The 19,018-nt window shown below is 30.0% G+C and overlaps 2 protein-coding genes across 2 annotated transcripts; both read right to left on the bottom strand.

The window, feature by feature from the left end:
• Positions 1-5,241: 5,241 nt before the first annotated feature.
• LOC100251442 (uncharacterized) lies at positions 5,242-6,857 on the bottom strand. Its single transcript, XM_002268446.4, has 2 exons — positions 6,717-6,857; positions 5,242-6,019 (listed from the first exon to the last, which is right to left on the bottom strand). Exons 1-2 carry the CDS (start codon positions 6,781-6,783, stop codon positions 5,439-5,441), a joined length of 648 nt encoding a protein of 215 aa, XP_002268482.1. The 5' UTR covers positions 6,784-6,857; the 3' UTR covers positions 5,242-5,438.
• Positions 6,858-10,580: 3,723 nt separating this feature from the next.
• On the bottom strand, positions 10,581-12,149 carry LOC100256650 (nuclear transcription factor Y subunit B-1). The gene is made up of 2 exons (XM_002265846.4): positions 12,065-12,149; positions 10,581-11,326 (listed from the first exon to the last, which is right to left on the bottom strand). The coding sequence occupies exons 1-2, from the start codon at positions 12,129-12,131 to the stop codon at positions 10,764-10,766; spliced, it is 630 nt and encodes a 209-aa protein (XP_002265882.1). The 5' UTR covers positions 12,132-12,149; the 3' UTR covers positions 10,581-10,763.
• Positions 12,150-19,018: the final 6,869 nt, after the last annotated feature.

Raw genomic sequence — 19,018 nt, 5'->3', positions numbered from 1 at the left:
TTTTACTTAATACAAAATGTAATTTGTTTTTTCATTTTAATCGATTTTTTTAATTGTTTTTCCTAATTTTTAATTTATTTATCAATATGATTTTTTTCTTAATTTAAAAAATGAATTGATTGAGTATTAAGTTAAAAAACAAATACTATTTTAGTATTTAAATAAAACATTTTCAACTATATTGTGTATATAATAAAGATTAATTTCATTCACATTATTCGTGATTTAATATAAATACAATAAATCATCATTGGTTTCAAATTTTGTTTAGTAGTATTCCTAAATATGGATTTTATATATAAAATTCATTTTTTAGAGAATTGTTAAAGACACGTTTCTAAAATCTTTTTACTTAAAATCTCTTAAAAAAAATAATTTCATGAATGAAATAAAATTTATAGGAGTGATAACATGAAACTTGAAATTAATAATAATATGTATTTATATCAACAATTTGTAACAAACGAAATTAATTAATTGGTATGCGTGGCTTGGTCGATGAAGTATTATCAGTTGGAATAGAAATGATATTGCGGGAGAAACCATCTAATTTGATATTTTACCTTCAAGGCAAAGCTAAAGGGCATCCATGCAACCAAAGCATTCATATAGTCATCCCATAACAAGCAATGGTAAAAATTGTGTCTTTGAACTTTAAAAAAATGATGTAGAGAGCTTTAAAATCTTGTTTCCTTCCACCTTGATCCTATTGGATTAGTGCAGCTTAAGAGAAAGGCATGTGACATGTGCCTTTAATGACCCTATTGGACATCCTAAGAGAAAGGCATGAAAAGACCATCCTGTCTTTAATGACCCTTGTCTCACCTAACCCTCCTCATAGTATACTAAGACTACTTGATGTACCCTAGTCTTCCAATTTTCAAGTAATCATATGTGCATATATAGTTCGTAGCTCGAGTGGGGATCTAGAACCCATAAAATGATTGACTCCTAGGGAATTAGTCAAACATAATCCCATGATTGATCTTCACTCTATTATAAAAGATTAATAACATTCCAATATTGTATGTAAATTATTTAAAGTAATTAATAGATTAATTTGCTTGGCCTATGACCTACTATTGCTTGCGTTGGCTCCCCAAAAACCGATATCCATGATTTAATTGAAAATTGTTATCTACCAATTAAATTATGTCTTTATTCCATTAAGTTACAAATGTACCTTCTTTATAATCATTTGATATTTCTTTATCTATAGGACAAAATGTCAATTTCCAATTTAATAGAATTATCATGACTACAGATTCAATTTGATCATTCTAGATCTCCTTAATTAGGATTACTCAAAAGGATATAATTATCCTTGGTAGGGGATATCATGGTGTTTGTATTGAACAACCATCTTGTACATATTGAATCAAATAATCACCCAAGTCAATGATCAGGATTTGTGACTGCTTAAAGGCCGGTCTCACTCTTTTAGGACAAAGTGATTACTAATCCAAACATTAGCTTGATGACCTCTCAAAATTAAGAGTATTTACAATATAGTAGCTAGAATATATTGCATGTACAACTGGTAACATATATCATATGCATCTCCATAGGTCTTGTTCATTATGCAACCCATGCACATTGGCATATGTACCTCAAGGTCCCACTCTGATAACCAACCCAAGCCATTCTATATGCATAGAAAGGTGATGCTTGTCTTTTGTTTAAGAGTTTAAATAAAATATATATTACTGCTTGAGGGTCTCACTCTTTTGTAACTCAAAGTAATCACCAACTTGACCAACTTTCTCTATTGCTCCAAACTTAAGCCTAATTACATAGTAACTTTGGCTCAAAAAACAATTGGAGAAGAGTTACTTTAGATTTTGTAGTATTCTAGGTATTATTGGATTGACTTATGGAAATTGTTAATACTAGGTCAAATGAATTGCTTTTACTTAAATCCAAAGGTAAAAACAATATGTGAATTTGATTTTTATGGAATAGAATTACATAAAAGAAAACTAAATTAATAATGGTGCAAATATTGATTTTTAATTCAAATGATTCAAAGTCTAGGGTTTTCCACAATCTAACTTTAGGTATAGAAATCAAAGAGGATAAAGGTTTTTTAAGAGGGTGATTTTAGGGCTTTGAGATCTATAATTTAGAATTGAAACCAACACTTGATTTTTCTTTTTTAAAATAGATTCCTAAAACCCATCCAGTTAATGAGATTAATTGTTGGTTCAAGTTTTGACTTTTTAACCCTTTTCACTCTTTGTAGCCTTGTCTTGGGTATAATTAGTGATCAAGAGTTACCATGAATTACTAGGTTAGGTAAATAATCTATTGTATCATTCCCTAATACAACATGAATAAGACCAAAGATTCATAAATTGCAACTTAACCATTCATTAATTTCAATGTTACAATTAATTACCCATTGTTTTGCTAAGTGTCTAACCCTTTGGCTTTCATGTTTCAAACCTTAGGTTGACTTTTTAGTTTCTCATGGGGTGATGTCACATTTATAATTATCTATCCATTGTTCATCTAAGTTTCTAACCCTGAGGTTTTCATGTTTCAAATCTTAGGTTGACTTTTTAGTTTCTCATAGGGATGTCACATTTATAATCCATAATAAAGTAAGAAATCATATATTGAATCAAAAGAAACTAAAAATAATGTATTAAGTATAAAGGAAAGGAAACAAACCAAAACCGTTGTTCTCTTCCAAAAAAATTGTCAAAACTAAAAAAAAACCTTCCAAGGCCTACAACTAAGAGAGTTTTATAGTGGAAAAGAAACAAAACCAAAACCGTTAAAAAAAAAAAAAAAACTCCCAAGATCTACAAGAGAGTTTATGGCAAATTCAGTAGCCTAATATATGACACATTGCCATTGGTCACTATTTTGAAAATAAAGTCATAAACAACTTAAAAGGCTCAAAATTTTATGAGTTCTAAATGAGTATCATGCATTTCGAATCATAATGGGACATTTGATTTTTTTTTAATTGTTTTTAAATTAAAGAAAAATATGTTTTGCTATATTTTTTTAAAAGTAAAGGTATTAAAAAAATATCTTTAAAATCACTTTTCAAGGAACACAAAACAAAAAACTTGTTTAAAACAAATTTTTTTAGTTATTTGTAAAAATAATTTTTCTATTTTGATTTTGTAAAAAAATATGTAAAATCAATTTATATTATTTTAATTAAATTTAATTCAAATTTTATTGAAAATAAAAAATAGTATTTCTAATTAGAGAAAAATGAAATAATAAACAATTTTTAGTAAAATATGAGTAGTAATATTATAAAAATTATATTTTTATAATTAAATTATAATATTATAATAATATATACTAATATTTGGTATATATTATAAAATATAGATATTAGCATATTCCATAAAGACATATTTAAATTTTTAACTAAAAATGAATAATAATAATTTAAAAATAATAATGATTAATAATAATTTATTGAAAATAACTTTAGAAATAAGCAAAGTTTAATTTTTTTTAACATGTAAGTAAACCAAGTTTTCATTATATGTAAATATTTCATATTCAATTATAGATAAAGTATTTTGGATTAGTTTGAAATAAATTTATAATTAATTAGGTCAATTTTTTAAATCCCAAATTATTCTTAAAAATTATTAGATTTATTAAAGAATTTAAAGTATTAACTCCCAGTCGTGAGAAAATTAAGAAAAACGTATGCAAGGAAATAATACACTTATGACTCATTTAATACTAGTTTTGACCTATTATTTTCTAGTATTGATTTAATTTTTTTTTTAAATTATTAAACTTATTAATAAATCTAACACATAAATTTCACTTAATTTGAAGTCCATTTCTCTAGTAAGAAAAATTATAAAAAAAATGTAATTATGTGTAAGAGAAACAATTAGGTCATTTTATTACAGTTTTAGTTTGTGAATTTCTAATAGTGATTGAGATATTTTTTTAGTTTTAAATTATTTTTTAAAATTAATAAGCTTAATGAATCCAACGTATTAAATCTTTTTTTTTTATTTATAGTCTATTTGTATAATAAAAAAATTCATAAAATTAGAGTCTACTTAGAAGAAAAACAAAGAATCATTCTAAACCAACCTTTGTCCATAAATTTATAATATTAATAGGATTAGTATTTAATTGTAAATTATTTTAAAATTATTATACTCATTAATGAATCAAATTGGTTCAGTTCTCTACTATATGAAGTTTATTTACCTAGTAAAAAATATTAAAAATATATAATTATGTGTAAAAAGGAAATTAGCAATTTAAGTCATTTAGGATGAGTTTTAGTGGGTGTTAGGTAAACCTCTTTAATAGTTTAAAGTGAATTAATAACTTAATAATATAACTTAAAATAAAAAAACAATTTTAAGTAATAAGTAAAAATAATTAATTTATTCTTAAGTTCATATCATCATTTTACATTTTTATTACAATTTGTTTTAGTTACCTTCATGATCTCTTTTGCTACATATGATCTCTTTTGCTGCTCTACGACATTTATTGTTATTTGATTTCATTTGCCCTAATTATAATTTATGAGGATAAATATGTCAATTTGATAATTTTTAAAATAAATTCTAAGTTAATTTTATTAAATAACATTAATACTTAAAGTAATAATTAAGTAATAAGTTTTAAATCGAAAATGTAAATATAATTTAACTTAAAGTTAACTTAAGTAATAAAGTAATTACTATTAATTAGTTTATGATTTTTTAATATGAATTAGACTAGTTTTGAGTTTTGAGCTTTTAATTTTAATTGGATGGACTTATGAGTTTGAAATTATTTTTAAAAATTAGTAAATCCGCTTTGAAAGATATTTAGCAAATAAAAAATCTTAAATAATTATTTAAAGAAAATTTAAAAAAATGTGAAATTTAGAAAAAAATTATATTCAAAATTTTCAGTGTTAATTGGTGGAGAGAAAATGAAAAAAAAAAAAGATGGTGATTAAATTTTTTATGTTTTTTAAAATTATTTTTTTATTTCTTGGTATTTTCATTTTTATTTATTTTTATAAAAATGGTATAACGAACTTTTTCTTATTCTCTGTGCTCTATTCCATTTTGTTATTAAAAATTATTTTCAGAAAATAATTAATGAACAATGTTATAAACTTTTTTTTTCTTTTTCTTTTTTTCTTTTCTTTTTTAAAAAGTTTTTTCCTCCTACAAGTAAAATCTGCTTTTGAATCACAATCTGCCAAATTGGTTCCTAGTGTTGAGAAAGTTACAGATAGAATTAGAGAATAGAAGTCTTCATGCTTATCTGAAACCAGTCATTATTATGAAATGCAAATGAGAAACAAACTGAGATGAAGAAGAAGTACAGAGCCCAACCCAGAAAAAAGAAAAAGAAAAAGAAAAAAAAAAACCCTCCTTCATTTTTCGTCTCTCAAAGCCTGAAAAGCCACACACTTGGAACAATCAAACCCAACATTACTTGTCTTCGCGAGGGTACCTAGAAGAGGTGCTACCGCCGGCACCACCCGCCTCTTCCTCGAAGTAGTTATGAGTAACTATAGCAGCAGCATCTTGCAACCCCTCTTGGTTCCCCATGTTCAAAGTCTGGGGCGGCGGCGGCGGGAGTGGTGGCCCATAACTCAGTGTGGCACCAAGGGAACCATAGTCCATGGCACCCCCAAGAGGCAGACGGCCGTCACGCTCATTCTCTGCCTGGCGGTAGCGATGTAGGTACAGAGTGAGGGGCTCAATGTAGTCGTCAAACCCAAGCTTCCCCATGGCAGCTATGATGTCCTCACCGGTGATGGTTTTCCGCAGCTCATGGTGGCTCCTGTCATTAGCCTCACTAGTTATGAAGCTAATGAACTCGCAAACGCATTCCTGGATGCTTTCCTTTGCCTGGTCGGAGATCTGAGCATGGGCAGGGAGGACACGACGCATGACGCGTGTCAAATGTGCCATGGGCATATAATGCTCCTGCTCTCGCCGACCCTGCTGTTGGCCCTCGCCGGCCATGGTGTTGATGGGGTTGGAGGAGCGGGAACCCAAAGTGAGAGCTGAAACCAGAAGCATATGATTAAACATACTTCGTCATGAGGGTGTTTTAGTGATTGGGTGCCACGTAGAATATTTGAGCCTTACACGTAGGTGAGAATCAGAACATCTACGCATGCAAAAATGGGAGATAAGAACAAAAATAAAAAAAGAAAAAAATACAAGCAGATAGATGTAGAGGCTCAAGCTGATGCTCACGCGCATATTGTTTTTTCACCAGTCGTGTGATGAATCTCTTCATGATTAGTATTTTCCTCCGTTTCAAAAAATTTCAGAAGTAGCTGAGGAAACGTGGGAAGGAAAGAAAAGAAAAGAAAAGAAAAGAAAAGAAAATACTGGAAAATATTCAACCTCTCTCCCACGAATAATAAACCCTGAAAAATTTTGTACGCCTCTTGAACCACACATCGATAAACAATTAGGGGAGAAGCAATTTTGAAAACCGGGAGAATTTGTCGTTTTCTCTTGAGAAAACAGTGGGCAAAAAAAAGGGTTGCATGCAAATGAAAACGGACTTGAATCACCCAGAGAAAAATGAAATGACCAGCCAAACATATTCAGAAAAACCCCCATGAAATCAAACTCCAAAAAAATGAAACCAGAGATCGGAAGAAAGATCAAAAATCGACCATTTTCAACACAGAAAGAACTCATCAAAAGTATTCCAAGAAAAAAGAGAAGCATTTCTACACATTTTACCAGAGTTGGATGAGTTTGGTGGGAACTTTCTGCGGTAGACATGAAACTGATCACCATCAGTCTCCATTGTTTCTTTCTCTGAAAACCACGCCTCACTTTCTCGCTCTAAAACTGACTCCTCTACTGCCTTTGGAAGCTACTGCATTGCAGTGAATTTATGGGAAAGGCGAGGGGCTCCACGTATTGAACCTAGAAACCGGCTATTGCCAGTAATATAAGGGTCCGTTCTCGGGTGGTAGAACTCAGTTCTACCGGTGTTAGCAGGTGGCTGATTTGATGATGGAAAGGCTATGCGATGTAATTTTGAAATTTTGAAATCAAACTTTTGCGTGTCACCTCAGTGTAGATTGCAATATGAGCGTTGTTTTATGACTATTTTTGCTCTTCGTACGTGATTTGGTGTGATTATGTCACGATGAATTTGTTTGTTTTTGCTATTTCCATTCACCTTTTGGAGTGGACATGAAAAGTGAAGATAAATTATCAGAAATGTAAAATGAAAAACAAAAAAAAAAAAAAGTTGGATAGTGTTTAAGAATCACAAGAAAGAAATTTTAGGAAGAATAGGAGTTTATATACTAAGAGAATAATAACATCTCTCACAAAGTATAAGTCTGTCTCCATGTGTTTAGTGCGTGAATGTTTGATTGGATTTGTTGCAAGTTGGACTATACTCAGATTATCACTCCAAATTATTGGAGTTTGCAACTTAGTCACTAGTCACCTTAAGTTAGAATCCATGTGACTTCTGCTACTATATTGGCTAAAGTACTCCTATACTCTACCTCTACCTCTATACTAGATCTTGATATCGTTTGTTGTTTCTTAGAGTGCCAAGAAATCAAGTTAGGACCTAGGTAGACACAATATGTCGAAGTTGATCTCCTATCATTAGAGTTTGATGCACAATCAGCATCACAAAAGCCTATCACATTCAAGTTATTGGATTTCTTTAAGTGCAGGCCAAAACCCAAGGTATCACTTTGATATCCTCTTAACTACCGTCCACTGAACTTCCATAGGGTTTTGCATCAATTGACAACACTATAGGCAATCTCCGACCTAGTTATGGTTGCATATTGTAGTGCACCAACTACACTTCAATAAAGTCGTGGATCTTGAACAGGATCATTACCATATGCTGAAAGTTTTGGGCTTCTTGTCATAAGAGTAGTCAATGGTTTAGCATATTGCATTTTAGCTCAGCATAGGAGATCGATGATATACTTGGTTTGAGATAGATGTAGCCCTTCACTGGTTTCTTTTGTCTGAATGCCCAAAAAATAGTTGATGGGTTCAAGGTCCTTCAAAGCAAATTCAAAATTCAAGTTGGTAATATGTTGATCCAGAACCAAGTGATCACTTCTAGTGACCAACATGTCATCAACATAAACAAGAACATAGGTAAGATGATGAAATGTAGCTCGAATGAATAAAAATTGGTTAGAATTTGCTTAAATGAATCCAAAAGAATGTAAGACAATAGTTAATTTCTCAAACCAAACACATGGTGCTTGTTTAAGACCATAAAACACCTTGTGTAACTTACGAACAACATGAGGACACTTTGGATCTTTGAATTCAGGAGGCTGATCCATAAAGACCTTTTCATAAAGTACCCCATTGAGAAAATTATTATTAATGTCCAATTGATATATGGACCATGTAGGAGACAATGTAGGAGACAAAGTAATAGTTAGAACTGTTCGAATAATAGTTGGTTTAACTATTGAGCTAAAGGTTTCTATAAAATGGAAACCAACCATTTGGTGATATCCTTTGGCCACTAACCTAGCCTTGTAATGTTTAACTATTCCATCATGTTTATCCTTTATTTTGAAGACCCATTGGCAACCTATGGACTTTCTACCATGTGGTAATGTGACCAAGGACCAAGTAATATTTCTCTGTAAGGCTTGAAAATCATCTTTCATAGCAGCATGCCAAGATGGTTGTTGAAGAGCCTTAATAGTAGAGGTAGGAATATTGATGGTGCTAAATACTTGAGGCTTTACCCAAAAAAACTATAATATATATATCATCAACTAATTGATCAACAAATTTAAGGCTAGAAGTCAAATGTGGTACATGAAAGACATTAGCAATTTGAATTCTTAGATTTCCCAAGTAGGGTTTCACATTAACAAGAGGTGTTAATCAAGAGCTCATATGGTTGGAAGCACCAGAGTCAATGTGACAAAGAGATGAAGAAGCATGTTTACCTAAAATACCGAGAGTAGAGAGTGTTGAATGTACCATTTGTTGCACAACCTCAACAGTGAGACTAGTGGAACTAAGTTATGATATTAGAGTTGGGTTGACAAGATATAATGCTTAAGATGTTCAATTTTGAGGTCAATGTTAGAAGTAAGCAAGTACATGTCCAAACTTCTTATAGTAGTTACAAAATTTGCTCTTACATTGCTTAGTGGTATGCCGAACTCTTCATAGCTATAACATTGAACTCTATTCATATCCTTTAACTTAACCTGAGTTGCATAAGCTATCTCCAAAGGATTAGACACCTGATTATGATTTTGCTCAATGACACTTTAAGTGACATATCATTATTCTTCATGAAGAAGCTTAGCAAAACATACATCCAAGATGGAAGGGGAATTCTAAATATCATATGAGCATGAATAGGTTCAAATTCACATCTCAATTTCATTAGAAACTAATTTCTTTGAGAAACTTCATACACTTTTTGCAAAGTTGATAAACCCTCATGAGGAATAATAGCATAAATCAATTCTTTGTGTTCAACTCATGGATTCATAAATCTAGAACAATAATTTTGTATAGACAATTAAGTTGCCTTGACATTATCCAAATAACTCTAATTCAAGTTGAAAATGGCTAGTAGAGTTTTCTTGGTGATAAAGTTTTGTTTAAATAATCCCACATATCCTTAGAATAATGAAAAGATAGAAAATTAAGAATAATAAAAGCATCTATTGAACTCATGTTCGAAGAAATCATTTTTGCATCATTTGAATCCCATTGTGCTACTTTCACTCTATCAATATCATCTTGAGGCCTTTGAATGGAACCATCCAAGTGTCCCCATAGGCCTTTTCCTTTCACAAACATCCCAAGAAACAAATATTTTCCTCTTTAATCTAATAGACAAGATTTCTAATTTCTCCAACTTTTTAAACATGAGACTTTACACAAGTATACCACTTTCCCAAAATGATGCACAAATTTGATTCAAACTCTTGATCAAGATTGCAAACTAAGATACTAGTTGTCTGACAAACAAAAGTCCAAGTTCTAGACTTCCAAAACAAGATAATCCTTGCTATGATTTTATTGAGGACGTTTTTCTATTCTGATACATGAATAAAAGAGATTAAGGTTATGTTTGGTTTCCGAAAAGTATTAGGAAAAGAAAAAAATGTTAAGGAAAATTATTTTCTAATGTTTGGTTTTACTATGAAAAATATGAAATAAAATCAAATATAATTAAAATTATTAATTTTTTATTATATTTTAAAATTATTTAATCCTTATATAGAAGAGTTAAATAAATGAAAAATGTTTGAAGTAATATATCGAAATAATTTATGGACTTTAAATATATTTTTTATTTTCTTCTACTTTTCCTTGCATATTTTTCCAAACTTTTTTAGAACCAAACATAACCTAAAAGAAATGAAGAAATATTTTGGAATAAAATCTCTTCCTTAAAGATAAAAATTTCTTATGCAGAGAAAAATTAAAATTGGAATCCAGAGATTGGGTATTTACAACTAGTTTATGGTAAGAAAATTCATGAGGTCAAGTATAGACTCTGACAGAATAAAATTCCTAACATTGTAGCAAACAATTTCTCATAAAAATAATAAAATGAATGTGGGTAAAAAATCATATATAAAAATATGGGCAACAAAATAAATACGATAAACTTAAATTTTAAATTATGCATGTATAATATTTGGAAAGTAAAAGACAGTATTGTAGTTGATAGAACACTGTACGCTTCTTCATTACTAAGGACTTGGCATGAAACTCTTGAGAAATGCTGGAGATGGCCGGATCTGTTTACTTGTACTCAGGAGGAAGGCGAGAAGAGGTGCTGCCGCCAGCACTCGACCCTTCCTTGAAGTAGTCGCGTGTAACTATGGGTGCAGCGTCATACAGCCCCTGTTGGCTCCCAATGTGCAATGTCGTCCATGGCGGTGGCGGTGGCCCATAATTTGCTGCGGCCCCCAGCGAACCATACTCCCTACCACGCCTCAGAGGCATACGGTCACGTTCGTTTTCCGACTCGCGATAGCGGTGAAGGTAGAGAGTGAGAGGGTCAATGTAGTCGTCAAATCCCAGTTTGCTCATGGCGGCGATGACATCCTCAGCGGTGATGGTTTTCCGCAGCTCATGGTGGCACCTGTCATTAGCCTCGCTAGTTATGAAGCTGATGAACTCGGAGACACATTCCTGGACGGTCTCCTTGGCATCGTCGGAGATCTTAGCATGAGCAGGTAGGACACGGCGCATGACGCGCGTCAGGTTTGCTATGGGCATGTACTGCTCCATGGGCAGCTGCTTCTGACCCACGCCGGCGGTGGTTTCGATGGGATTAGAAGAGGTGGCGCCAGGATTCAGAGCTGAAACCAGAAGCATATGGTTCAAGATACGTTTTGTACACATCTTACACTTACGTGACTAGACTATACGAACCCCTCCCCATGCGAAAATGGAGAACAAAAATAAAGGGCATAATGTTGAGGGCAGACGTCATTCATGGCCACGTGTTATGGTCATGTCCTGGTTGTCCTCAATTGTCCCGTGACGAATCTCTTCCCTAGCTTTTTCTCAATTCAAAATTTTTTTAGAAGAACCGCTGAGAAAATGTGAAAAAGGCACAAAAGAAAATTGAAAAAAAAACAAAAAATCTCAAAATTCTTCTTTTATACTTGGAAATGAAAAAACTCCTCCCGCCGAAACTATTACAGAGATGAACTGCACAACTAAAACATATATGTTTGTCTTCGACACGTCCGATGATTAAAACATTGGAAAACAGTGAAAAAGATCTGAGAAACAAGCTCAGTGTATAAATCGGACAAGCATTGATTTCGAAAACCGCTTGAGTGAAGATCATTTTCCCATTAGAGAGCAGTACTGAAAAAGACAGGCTTGCATGCCAGAGAGGAAACAGACTTGAATCACCAACGGAAAAATGAAAGATAACAGTCTACACATGAAATCATAGTCCAGAAAACTGAAACCAGAGATCGGAAGAAAGATCAGGAATTGCATGTAAAAAATTAATCCACCATTTTCAACACAGAAAAAACTCGCAGAAACCCCGAGAAAAAGAGAAGCATTTCTACACATTTTACCAGAGGTGGATGAGTTTTCTGGGATCTTTCTGCGATATCCATGAAACTGATCATCATCACGCTCCATTGTTTCTTTCTCTGCACAACCCACCTCACTTTCTGCCTTTGGAAGCTACTGCTATGCAGTGAATTTATGATAAAAGACGAGAGATACACGTGTTGAACACAGAAACCGGCTATTGCCAGTAAAAGAAGGGGCCGGTTATTGGGTGAGTGGGGCTCACTTCTACAGGTGTTAGCAGGTGGCAGGCTTCGTAGTCGGTGAGCCGTGTTGTTTTTTTTTAATCAAGTAATTAAAAGGATAATCTTAAATTTGTGGATGTAATCCTTCCCGTATTTTTACTTAATAAAAATAATCTATTTTGGACATAAAATGTCTTTTTCCATTTTAAATATTTACATATAATTTTTTATAAAAAAAAATATAAGGGTATATTTGATAAAAAAAAGTATAAAGGGAGGAATTTCAAATTTTGGATTCTTAACAACTCTTTTAATTAAATAACTTTTTTCTCACTATTTTTAAATTTTAAAAAAAATTTGAATTTTGAAATAAAATTTGTGGGTGCCATCCCCAACTTCGATCACAAAATCACCAATGGGTTAGGGCCTATTTACCATTTTTGACTTGGTGTGATTTTGGGCCATTTGATGAATTTCTTGGTGGTGGTGATTTTTGGTGACTTTCTCAATGAAGAGGGTATCCTAAAAGTAAATGAGAAATGCAAAAGGAGATTAAAGGAAATAGTTGAAAGGAAACATTTATCAAATTTTATCATTTTTTAGTGTTTTAATTTGGGATGTCATTTCTTCAATTTTATTTCTTCTTTTTCTTTTTTAAGGATTTGTTTGAGTTATAAAAATTAAAAACAATAAAATAGTTTGGAAGTAAGTTATCTAGTAATTTTGAACATTTTGAAGTTCTACTCTTATTAAGTTAAAATATTTAGAAAAATTTAAATTATGATGGTTATGAAACCTTTTAAAATTGAGTTACAATTTTTTTAACTGGTTACAAAATCCAAAATGATATATTTTCTAGTCTTTTATAGTATTTTTGTGGTACTTTTGGATACACATGGATCGGAGGTTCTTAAATTTATTATAATCGCTAACAAACAAATGTCAAATAATTATTGTTGTACATTTTCGAAAAGTACATAATTGATCAATTCGATCAAACTTCAAAGAACATAAGCCTATGTTAAAACTTAGATTATTGAGACCTATCAATTCGAATCTCAATTTATAACATTATAGTCAGAAAACTTGTTTTGACTGATACTATTAGCTGTCATGTTTAATAGGGGATGGGATGTAATGATTCTTTCACTTTTATTTTTTATTTTTTGAAAATTTTATGTAAAAATTGTTAGGGTTACCTAATTTAGATTGTAAAATCACTAATAGGTTATAATGATTTTTTAGTAATTTTTATGATTCAATTTTAATTATTGATGAATTTTTTGTTTTCAATTTTGGTGACTTTTAGACTCAATGGATCATGAATGTAAGTGATGAAATATTCAAAAAGGAAAATAAATCTTCAAATAAAAATCTATCAAATTTTCAAAGCCATGTTTGCATCACAAAATTAAGAGAGAGAGACTTGAATTCTAGCATTGAATAAATTTTTTCATGGGTCGGTCTTTTGGAATGTGTATGCCTAATTCAAATAATAGATACAAATTCAAACTTGTAATTGATTGTAAATGACAATAGACTAGTTACCAAACCAAGATTATGGTTTATAATCTATTATTTACCAAACCTTGAATTAGGGTTTCATGATGGACATAGTATAACCCAATTTAATATTGGGTTGAGCTTAATTAAGGCTTAACTAATTTGAGCTCAATTCATGTTCAATCTTACACATAGAATATTATATTTTTATACATATATTGAGGTAGTATGACTATAATTTTAGATATGATACATTAATTAAAAAAAAATTGAAAGTTTTATATTGTTTAGTAACATATTTAACTCACTTAGTTCTATATATTTGATTAATTCACCATGTAAGTGATGTTGTGATGAATATGAAGTATATGAGTATAAAAAGATAATTATTTAGTTTGAAAAAGCCTCTAAGTCTAGTAGAGTAACACCGAGAGGAGGGGGGGGGGGGGGGGGGGTGGGGTGTGAATGAGTGTATTTTAAAAAATTAGGATTAAACATGATACCCAATATTTATCTTGAGTAGTCAAGGTATATCAATGCTTTATATTGTAGGAAATTCAAATAAAATAATCAAAAGATATGAACAATTAGGCACAAGGATTTTTATGTGGCAAACTTTCACATTAACTATGGAGATAAAAAACTGTGAGGTATAATAATGCTTATCTAAATCCACTATATGAGATCAAGTTACATAAATTTGTTTGGTCATTTTACCCTAAAGACTTACTCCCCAATACCTATAACTTGATCCATGCCCACGACATAGCAACCTCTAATTTCTTGAGTGAATACACTTCAATCTCATTGAAGGGATGAAGGTCTTTAACCCAAGATTCAAAGATCGAATCCTTGAACGAGAGATCGAAAATGGTGTAACACATTAGGTTTTCTCTTTAGGAGACTCTTTTGAAATCTCTCTAATATTTATATGATCTCTTTCTAATCATCTCTAACCCTCGAGGGGTTATAATAAGAGTTTTATAAGAATAAATCTCAAAGATGTTTGGTTTTAGAAGACTTATAAATCAGATTTGTGTGAAAAAATCTCGAGCTCACTTAGGTGGCTCAAGTGCTTCAGGCACTCAAGTGGTGTGGAACGCTTGAGTGGTCTAGTGCTTGAGCGTTGCTTCTCGCTTAAGCATCCCCTATTTTTCCAAAAAACTTGATAAAAAAAATTTTAAGTTCAAAACAATTATCAATCCTCTTTATACCTCATAAGAGTCTAACTTGTCACAAACCAAACCTTTTAAGACATACCTATGACTTCCTGGTTGGACGAACAACAACTCTTGATCTTCACAAGGGCAAGTCACTATTTGAAAAGACTTTTATAATCAAAGATTAAAAGGAACAAAATTGTCAATATACAAACAAGACTTAATGTTCTAACATAGTGAACTCAAGTAACTTGTAAAACTTACTCGAAAATATGACCAAATTAAGCTTGGGTTGAAATTTCAAACTTGAGGTTAGGTTTTAAGTTTGTTTTTAATCAAATTACATAACCACGCCTCACTTTCTATTATTTATAAATTAACAATTTAATGGAGGTGTTGAGATGAAAGAGGAAGAGAGAAGTGTGGATTATGTGGAACGAGAGAGAGATATCGTGAAAAAAGAGACGGAACATCTTAAGAAGAAGAAGAAGGTGAGATGGAAAATTAGGGTAAAGGGTGGGTTTGAAAATGTTTTTTTTTTTAATTGTTTTTTGAAAAAAGGAAAATTAAAAATGATTAAAAAATAATTTTTATATTAAAAATGGATACAATTTTAAAATTTTTAAAATTATAAAAATTAATTGAAAAATGGATATAATTTTTTTATCTTTAAAATATTAAGTTAATCAAATAAGATATAATTTAAAAAAAAATAAAGAAATAAACATGTTGAAAAGGCTTTATATATATAGATTAATTTAATTATCAAATTATTTTTTGTTTAAAACAAATTTATTATTTTTATTTTAAAAATTAGAATAATTGGAAACAATGTTAGAGGGATAAAATTTAGTAGAAAATAGGAGATAAAAAAAGGCAAATAGTTAATAAAATTTCAAATAAATATATCCTTATAACCTTTTATTTCTTTTTTTTATTATTAAAAAATTTAACCATTTATTGAAATGGATTATCTTATCATTAATCCTCATTTAGTATTATATTTAGCCCTTTATTATTAAAATATTTCAACTTCTTATTTATTATAATTAAAATAAAAAATATATAATCAAAATTTAAAATAAAATAAAAACTAAAAATGTAATTTGATTTCCCATTCAAATCCATCACCCTCTTATTATTATTTTTTGTTGAATTTTTCTTTATTTATATCTTTTTCTATAAATAGAGAAGAGTTATGAAGAAAACATTAAATTTAAAATAAAAACAAAACAAAAAAACCTAACTTTCAAACATGTTTTTTGTTTTGTTTGTTTTAAAAAAATATTTTTTATTAACTCAACCAAACACACACACACACACACATATATATATTTTTTGTTTTTAAGAATAAAAACCATTGTTTTAAAAATCGGATTAGACCAACCGGTTCGATCGGTCAAATCGTTGACCGGTGAACTTTCTAGTTCGGTCCATCTCAATGAACCGTTTCGTGGTCAAACCAACATTAAACCGTTCAAACCATTTGATTTTTAACAAATCATCCGATTTTTAACAAACCGACCAAACTTTTTTTTTTCTATTCTACAAATACTTGTTATTAAGAGGCCCATTATCCATCAAGCCCATTCCATGCCCAATACTTTTAAAACTTAAACTAATTATAACCTCATATTTGGTTCAAGCCACTAAGCCCAGTCCAATAAAATAAAAAAAAAGCTTATAAAACTTTCACTTAGGTCATGTCTCTAGGCCCAATTTGTTGGCATGTTTAGCTTGCAAGGCATGTTACAAGGTATTTATAGAGCATAGGGGTCTCCAACGGGCGGGTCGGGCTGGGCCGTAAATAGGAGGCCCGCGGCCTAGCTCGGGTCGGGCCTATGGGCCCGTTGACTAGTCAACGGGCCAGGCCAGGCCGAGCCATGCTAAAATGCTAGGCTCGCGGCCCGGCCTATGAGCCCGCGGGCTAACGGGCCGACGGGCTTTTTGAAATAAGCCAAAATGGCTTTCAAAAAAGCCAAGGAAAGGGAGAGGGGACTCTCATGTTTAAACGTCAAGGTTATAACCAACTGAACTACATTTTTTTTATATTTATTAATTGAGTTAGTTATATATATATATATAAATAAAGTATATTATTTTTGTAGTTTTTTTTAAAGGGGCGGGCCTACGGGCCGGGCCTAAATTTAGGCCCGTGGCCCGGCCCGCCCATAAACAGGCTTGGGCCGGGCTTGGGCCAGGCTTTAGCCCGTCGGGCTGGGCCGGACCTAAAGCGGGCCGCGGGCTTTTTGGAGACCCTTAATAGAGCACATAGAATTCATGTGCTTCTGATGTGGGACTGGGAATAGAACTTATTAGAGGTAAAACATTGCCTTTTTTAGGGTTGGACGCATAAGGGCTGGACTCTTTGAACCATTGAGCATTACAACGTTGTTAAAATATATATATATATATAATAAGAATCTAAGATTAATGTTTTTATTTCAAATTTTTATCATATAAAATCTTTAAAGAAATGTAAATATTTAAATTCCTGTTTATTTTTATAATAATAATTATAAAAAATAATATAAATTAATTAATAGAATAATTTTAAAACAATAAAATACAAATACAAAAAGATAAAATTAAATATTATAAATTTTTTCATCTTAAATATATCTTCATTCTTAAATATTACATATTTCTATTTAATAAAATATAAAATATTAAATTTTATCATTTAATTTAATATACCAAATATAAAAATCAAATATTATTAAAATTTGTAATTTTATATATTTTTAATTTTTATAATTATTTTTAGTTTTATATAATATATAAATTATATATTTATTACATCACTAGTTCAACTGTCATTCGATCGTTAGTTTGATCAATGAACCTTGAATTGGTAATTTTAATTTTTTTTGTTCAAATATTGATAAAATTTGTTTTTTACAATTCAGTTTTCAAACGCAATTTTATTTTTAAAAATACTAAAAACAATTTTAAAAAATAACAACCAAACAAACCGTTAAAGTTTGAGTTTAGAAGGGAAGAGGTAGGTGAGAGTATACCCATTTTAATTTTTTTTTAAATAAAAGAAATTAGGGTGTAATGAGAATAGGGATGTTAATGGACAGGTCACCCTTATTCTCACCCCATTAATAATGAGAAATTATTTATAGTCATCGTTTAATTTTGCTTTTATTTTTAAAAATATTTCAATTATATTAAAATAAAAATAATTTATAAATAAATTTTAGAAAAGAAAATTAAATTTATTTTATATCTATTGAAAAAAAAGAAAAATTTTTAAAAATCAAAATATTTTTATTTTATTTTAAGTAGAATAAGAGAATGTTCAAGTATCGTCACCTCGAATTTGATCCAAGTTATTTTAAAAAATAAAAATAAAAATAAAATAAATCTCAAATCCACTCCTAATGCATTTATACATATTCTAACCTTGTCTTATTAGATGATGCCAGTCAATCCCTCGAACTCCCACCCCATTAAGTCGCATAACTAATTTCAACAAATTTTTATTTTAGCAAATAAAAAATAAAAAAATCTATGTTAAAAAATCTAATTTAAAATTATAATAATACTTATCAAATTTTTATATTCAAAATTAAAAACCACTTCTCTTAAAAACATGTTTTATTATATTTTAAATAAAATATTAAATCATTTTGAAATTTCATTTGAAAGTCTATGATTTTATATAAAATATTTCATTTTAAATATAATTTCTTAAATTTCGTTAAAAAAAATTATGCTGACAATTTTTTTTGGTGTTAGTTAAAAGATTTCTATTGATATATTAGCTTATTTAAATAACTAAAATTATTAAAAATTTTATATTAACAATTTATTTTATCAAAGTAATTTGAACTTAAAATTATGTTTTATTAAATATTAAATGTTTTGATATTTTAGTTATTTTTAAATAAAATTATATTTTTAATGTTTTAAAATAAAAACATTAAAAATTAAACAAAATTAAAAGGATATATATATAATTTTTGTAATTTTTTAAAATAGGATTAATGTGATAAATATAGAAAATAATATAAAATAAAAGTGTAATATAAATTTAAAATAAAAAAAATTATCTTATTTTTTATTTAAACAACCTAACATGAAGCTCCTGAGAGAGAGA

Source organism: Vitis vinifera, chromosome 19 (assembly GCF_030704535.1).
Source record: "Vitis vinifera cultivar Pinot Noir 40024 chromosome 19, ASM3070453v1".
NCBI lineage: Eukaryota > Viridiplantae > Streptophyta > Magnoliopsida > Vitales > Vitaceae > Vitis > Vitis vinifera.
This window is presented reverse-complemented; position numbering and strand designations above follow the sequence as displayed.

Bases quoted from the DNA above. Each gene is read 5' to 3' on its own strand.
- LOC100251442 (XM_002268446.4), bottom strand. From the start codon at position 6,783: ATGGAGACTGATGGTGATCAGTTTCATGTCTACCGCAGAAAGTTCCCA. The intron at 6,020-6,716 runs GTAAAATGTGTA...TTCTGGTTTCAG, and splicing joins ACCAAACTCATCCAACTCTG to CTCTCACTTTGGGTTCCCGC.
- LOC100256650 (XM_002265846.4), bottom strand. From the start codon at position 12,131: ATGGAGCGTGATGATGATCAGTTTCATGGATATCGCAGAAAGATCCCA. The intron at 11,327-12,064 runs GTAAAATGTGTA...TTCTGGTTTCAG, and splicing joins AGAAAACTCATCCACCTCTG to CTCTGAATCCTGGCGCCACC.